This window comes from Coregonus clupeaformis, chromosome 39 (assembly GCF_020615455.1).
Source record: "Coregonus clupeaformis isolate EN_2021a chromosome 39, ASM2061545v1, whole genome shotgun sequence".
NCBI classification, from domain to species: Eukaryota; Metazoa; Chordata; class Actinopteri; order Salmoniformes; family Salmonidae; genus Coregonus; species Coregonus clupeaformis.
The window spans coordinates 12,458,962-12,465,439 of record NC_059230.1 but is presented as its reverse complement, the minus strand read 5'-3'; the positions used below and the strand labels follow the sequence as shown (position 1 = coordinate 12,465,439).

The 6,478-nt window shown below is 41.1% G+C and overlaps 1 protein-coding gene across 1 annotated transcript; it reads left to right on the top strand.

Moving 5' to 3' along the window:
• The first annotated feature begins 4,174 nt into the window (after window positions 1–4,174).
• Window positions 4,175–5,979, top strand: sst5 (somatostatin 5). The gene is made up of 2 exons (XM_041868307.1): window positions 4,175–4,475; window positions 5,556–5,979. Exons 1-2 carry the CDS (start codon window positions 4,344–4,346, stop codon window positions 5,748–5,750), a joined length of 327 nt encoding a protein of 108 aa, XP_041724241.1. The 5' UTR covers window positions 4,175–4,343; the 3' UTR covers window positions 5,751–5,979.
• Window positions 5,980–6,478: the final 499 nt, after the last annotated feature.

Genomic DNA, 6,478 nt, shown 5'->3' with positions numbered 1-6,478 from the left:
TGGATTCTATCTGTAAAAGGTACATTCCGATTGAGCCGACATCTGCAGTCTACCGTGAATGTGATCTCCACGAATGTAGGAACATTGCCTTTAGAAGCTGCATTGTCAACAGCTCTCTACAACGGGCAATCGGATTGAATCCCGGCCTTTATATATTTTAAACATTTTTAAAAGGGGGACAGTTTTTCACAAGTTATTTTGGTTGGTTGTTGGGGTTTGTTTTCTTGTTGTTGTTGTTTTTATCGCTCATGATGTTATTGATTATAAATGTTGTGAGTTTGATTATGTTGTGTATTATTGTTATGATGTTAGTAGTACAGTATATATAATGATGTTATTATCTTATGATCTTTAGGTTAGAAGGAAAGTGTTGTACTTAGTAAGGTGTTTTATACAATAGATTGTGTGTGTATATGTTGCGTGCAAATCAATCAATCAAATGAATCAATCAATCGATAAGTCAAGTAAATAAATACATATTGTGTTATATCAATGACCTCAAAGGTATTGTTGACAACAGTATCACATCCACCGTATGTGTGATGTGAGTTCAGATTAGGTTGCTGTTATGTTATTTACCCTTTCCAGATAAAGACCTGTTGCTCTCTAAACTGCCATTTAAACTGTTTTTTATTTCACAACGGTCAAGTGATTATTGACCATGAGTGATTCCATCAGTGACACCAGACAACAACAACAGAACACAGACCATCTGGGAATCAACTGTTGCAGTTTCTCTGCACCATGCTCTCAGATTCTAGCCAGTCTGTGCTTTTACGTTTGGCTTGACAATGACAGCAATGGAGTTGTCAAGAGCACAAACAGATCTGGGACCAGGCTACTCAGATTGTGGTTCAGAGTGGTGTAAGAACACTAAATGTACCATACCAAAGTAAAACACCTTGTAACAATACAATACAATAAAAATGGTGTGAAGTGTTCATCAATTTAAGGAATAATATAAACGACAGTATAGGAGCTGAATCCCTTAATGCAGAGAGTTGAACATCTCGTCACAGCAAAGATCTACCTCTAGAGAGGGAGAGAGAGAGAGAATGAATTGTGGAGTACAAATCTAAGTCTAATACACACATCATTCAGACCCATAGGCAATATAAATGGAAAAAGGTGAAATAGATATATCAAAATACATATTAATGCTAATTCAATTGTATTTCTTAATTGTAATTCCTATGTCAAAAGGTCATGGGCTATTTGTAGAGTATGTAAGGGTAGAGACATATTCATTCATTGTGACTGCAGGAGATTGTGACTGACAGACAGTGATCACAGGGCACGACCCCATGACCTGACACTTACGTTTTGCACTTGAGGTCAAAGTGGTACTGGAGATCTAACATTTGTAGTCAACTTGTAGTCATTATTAACTTATTATAAACAGGGTGGTTCGAGCCCTGACTGCTGATTGGCTGAAAGATGAGGGCTCATCTGTAAAAGAGACCTTGGTCTCAGTATGACTCCCTTATAAAATAAAGGTTAAATAAATAAGTAAAAAGCTGTGGTATATACGATGGGTATGACAAAAAAGTACTATTTACTGCTCTAATTACGTTGGTACCAGTTTATAATACCAATAAGGCATCTCAGGGGTTTGTGGTTTATGGCCAATATACCACTGCTAAGGGCACTTCATTTTGCGTCGTCCATAAGACCAGCCCTTAGCCAGTGGCCATATCATAGAAATAGAATGAATAGAACTCATGGGTACACTCGCAATGGCTGACTGGTATTGTGATGCAATAATTTCCATGGTAATGTAGAATGTTAATTCAAATGATCCTAACTGATGTGGCTCATGCAATGGAATGTATTTTTTGTAATGGCCAATTGAGTTGATTCAACATATCACAGCACAGATTGATGGGTACACGTCCTGCTTTTAGTTCCTGCTTTTACTTCCTGCTTTGCTTCTATGGGTACACTTGCAATGGCCGCCAGTCCACCCATTATGCCAGTCATTAACTTGAATGGGGACGTCCACTCTATTCATTATACTTCTATGGGCCATTTGACACACCACCTCTGGCCTTATTGCTTAATTATAACCTGATTATTAACACTTCAAGCCAAAGCCTAGGTGACTCCAAAACAACTCTTCAGGTCTCAGGCAAGGTTACTCATCACACAAGTGTGGTCAGTCAGTTGTTCCAAACCACCTCAGTTACACCAACACCAGTCATATCTCCACGGGCCTGTTCAGGAGGATGTAACAATATAGAATGTTCAGATAGAAATGTATTGTGTAGAACAGATATGAGTGTCGGTGAGATAGAATAGGGAATAGTGTCTGCTCTATTTATTCTATTTCTATCTGCAACATTCAGAACGTTTCACATCACTGAATACTCACCAGCTCTCCAATGAAGACAGTCAGGTGGGTTGTGATGAGGACTGGAGGTGGTGGCAGTACTGTAAGGACCCCACACGGGCTGTATTAGGGTGCCCAGCGGGATGCCTGTGGCCATGACATCCCTCCTCCTTTGGAAATGTTAATGAGTGCCGGAGGTGACATGAAGAAATGAGTAATCAGAACAAACAGTGCGTCTCCCATGGTGCCAAGGGGTAACGCCGCCAAGAAAGGTTAGATTTCCTTTGTTCAGTGAGGTATCCATCTTTGCTACCAGCTATTTCTAATATTGTTGCCTACAAAGGGTTTTATCAAATTGAATTTCCCAACAAAAGAAATTCTGAAGTATCACTCCAGCCAGGCCCACTGTTGACTGAGTTTGGGTATCATCTCAGATCATGAATGCCATGGCCCAGTCAACAAGTAGAGTAGAACAGTGTAAAGTCTGGGACATTTGAGTTGTCGAACAAGTAGTTCACAGCAGCTCACACTTTATAAACTACAAACATAAACAAATATATAAACAAAGAAACAAATAATGTCCCACATTTAGGGCTCTATTCAATCTTTCAAGCTGAAGTGTTACAGATTCTGTTGTAATTTCCGATTGAGCCGACATGTGCAGCATTCTCGGAGAAGCCAGTCTCTGCTAAAGCGGGAACACTGCCTTTAAATTCTAATAACACTGTAAAGCTAAACTTCCGCATTGCGGATTGAACACAGCCCTCAGGCTGCGTTTACACAGGCAGCCCAATTCTGATATTGTTTCGCGCTAATTGCTCTTTTGACCAATCAGATCTGAAAAAGAGCTGATGTGAAAGATTCTGATGTGATTGGTCCAAAAAACAATTTGTGGAAAAAATATCAGAATGTCTGTGTAAACGCAGCCTCAGTCGTTTCAATACGCGTTTGCATCTTTTTTTTTTTTTTTTTTTTTTTTTTTTTGGGGGGATGGATCAGCTTAATATTGCAGATAGATTGTATCTTCTATCAATGTAATTGTCTGCATCACTTCCAATCCCCCATGTTTGCATCTTTGCCCTTTGGCTGGTGTGGATAAATGAACGCTTACTTCTTCTGGGAACATGATGGGGGTGGGGAGAAGAAGATAGAGATTGGGGGGGCAGTGGGCAGACCTTCCAATTAACATTTGAGTCACTCCATATCATTAGCGGCTCTGTGTGGTGCATTAGGACCACACATCGTGCCGGAGACACGCACCAAGGCTGGTGGGGCTAATCTCAACTGACGCACCACCACTGGGCTTGGCTGAGACACGCCTCACCCTCCAACCCCACAACACTAGACTGTGAATGAGTCCCAAATGGCACCCTATACTATTCCCAAAAGGGTGCCATTTCAGATGGGGCCCTGGTCAAAAGTAGTGCACTTTACAGGGAATTGGGTGCCATTTCAGAAGCACACTAACATCATCACTGGGCTTGGGGTTTGTTTAGATCTGAAATGCCACTTGTAATGCTATGTTATGTGTTGTTTGTCATGCACACTTCACACATTTTTGAACACTTGTAAATGCCATGTCACAACTTTGCAGATATTGGATGTTAGACGGATGTATAATATTGTTTTGTTCTTGTGACTGTGTCGAACCTCTTTGTGACCTTCTCCACTTCTTCCCTACTGCTAGTGACCCCCATGACCCACACACACCCCATCCCCTGCACACGTCCTCATCAACCAATCATATCCCTGTATTGGTCCGAGGACGAGGAAGAGCCAAGGATGAAGAAAACTATATATTGGTGGCGCCACTGTTACATGACACTTCAACAGGGCTGTGTTTTGTGTATGGACCTAACAACCAACTTCCTTCTCTGACATCCAGCCGTAGTTTTGTTTTCCACTAGGCAAGTTATTGTTGAACATCCAGTCTAAGATTATTGCTGCTGAATATAGCATTGAAGGACACAGTCGGTAAACAGTTTTACCAATAGGAAAGGTACGGACAGGGGAGATGCTGTGTTCCCAGCTACAGGTGTTACTGGTGGCTCTGTCTGCCTCAGTGTTGCTGGCGAGGGTCAGCGCCGCTCCACACAGAGACATGCTAACTGAACTACTGAGAGCAGACACAACCAAGGGCAACGAGGTGAGTGGTTGACTCACTGTTGTGTGCCAATGGCCTAATTTATTACTGGTTCTAACATGTGTCCTTTGTCTTCCTCTTATCCACATTCTGATTGTGGCCGTTGCATCTATTTATGGTAGTAAAATGTCTCGTCTGTCCACTGTGTTCACATTGTGAACAGATATCCTGGTCCCTTCCTGTATGCAAATTAAATTGAACAGATATTCTTTCAAAATAATATGTATTTATTTATTCTGTCAATGATTTTACAGGGCGGGATAATGGTTTAAATGGTGTCACTGTCCAGATCGCAGGAGGTTGGTGGCACTTTAATTGGGGAGGACGGACTCGTGGTAATGGCTGGAGCGGAATTAGTGGAAAAGTATCAAGATCAAACATATGGTTTCCATGTGTTTGATGTCATTCCATTCGCGCCGTTACAGCCATTATTATGAGCCGTCCCCCCCTCAGCAGCCTCCATTGGATCCATCTACACTTCACCTCAGGAGGTGGTCAGAAAGATCTGATCACAATCAGATCACAATGCGTCTTTTAAACATCTACATCTGTCTAAAAATGTGGGCACAATCAGAATGTGGACAAGATCAAGACAAAGGATCTTGTAGGTCAATTGGTAGAGCATGGCGCTTGTAACGCTGGGTAGTGGGTTTGATCCCCGGGAACACCCATATGTAAAAATGTATGCACGCATGACTGTAAGTCGCTTTGGATAAAAGCATCTGCTAAATGGCATATTATTATTATTATGTTAGACCCACATAAATGGAGCTAATGTTTGTATTAATTCTTGAAAGATATTCTGTAATATTCAACTCAAAAGTCATACAATTTCAAGAGGACTAGTCATATTAAATGACCAAAACTTCTACTTGTATATGTTAAATTATTTGATGATTTAATTAGGCTTCTGGTGTTGTTTTGGTCCTAGAATAACTGACAGAAGTGGTCCATGACAACCATAGTGTTATAGCAACAAAGAAGTTATAAAATCCATGGTATCAGTTAGGCAGTTCTGTCCCTTTCTTGGATGGACAATGAAGTTGTATTTTATACTATTATATTCTACTCTGTTCCTAATAGGATCTCTCCCGCACCCTCCTGCTGAAGATAATGTCGGACCTGATGAACACAGCTGCGGGGGAGAACGAGGTACTACCGGACCTGGAGGAGGCACTCGGAGTGAAGGAGGAGGTGGTGCGCCAGCTACCCCTCTCCCAACGGGAACGCAAGGCAGGATGCCGGAACTTCTTTTGGAAGACATTCACATCGTGTTAGCGCGCCAAGCAGCCTCTCTTCTTTGCATTGGATCATTTGAAGACTTATTTCTTGCAATGTCACAAATGTAAATGACAGCTACTTATTTTTTTTGCACTGTTCATTATCAATTAAAAGGCCTAGAATGTCGTTGGCACATACCTGATATGTATTTTTCATTGGTTGTCATGTGTAATAGATGGGTTGGTTGTTTAGGAACAAAAGCGTTGGGTGCGCAACTATGGGGCAAAACAGACGGGGTTGGCTTAGATTGTTGACATGTAAGCTATATTTCGTCTCCAATGTTTATTGAAAACATAAATAAATATGCACAATGAGCACTTGTCTCTTAAATACATAATTACAGTTGTTGGTTAGCTAACTAACGAATTTTAGTCATATTAGCATTCAAAACACCTCAAAACAAGATGAAACGAGACATGACTTCCCACATGGCAGTTTCTTGTCATTCTTGCTAGCAGCCATCCATATTCACAACACGCTGACTTCTGCCCCATGGAAGCATGCACATCGTTTTTGTGAGGTTGTCAGCTAACCCATCTATAACACTGAATAGGTTTTAGGTTAGGGTCTAGTACAGGGGTCTATGAAAAGACAGACACAGTGTAGTTTGCTGAAAAAAAAGGGATGGTTTATTGTATCGATTATGTACTACAATCGGCATTAGGGAAAAAAGCAAATGCACACACACACACACACACACACCCCCATTCACACATATACTTCAA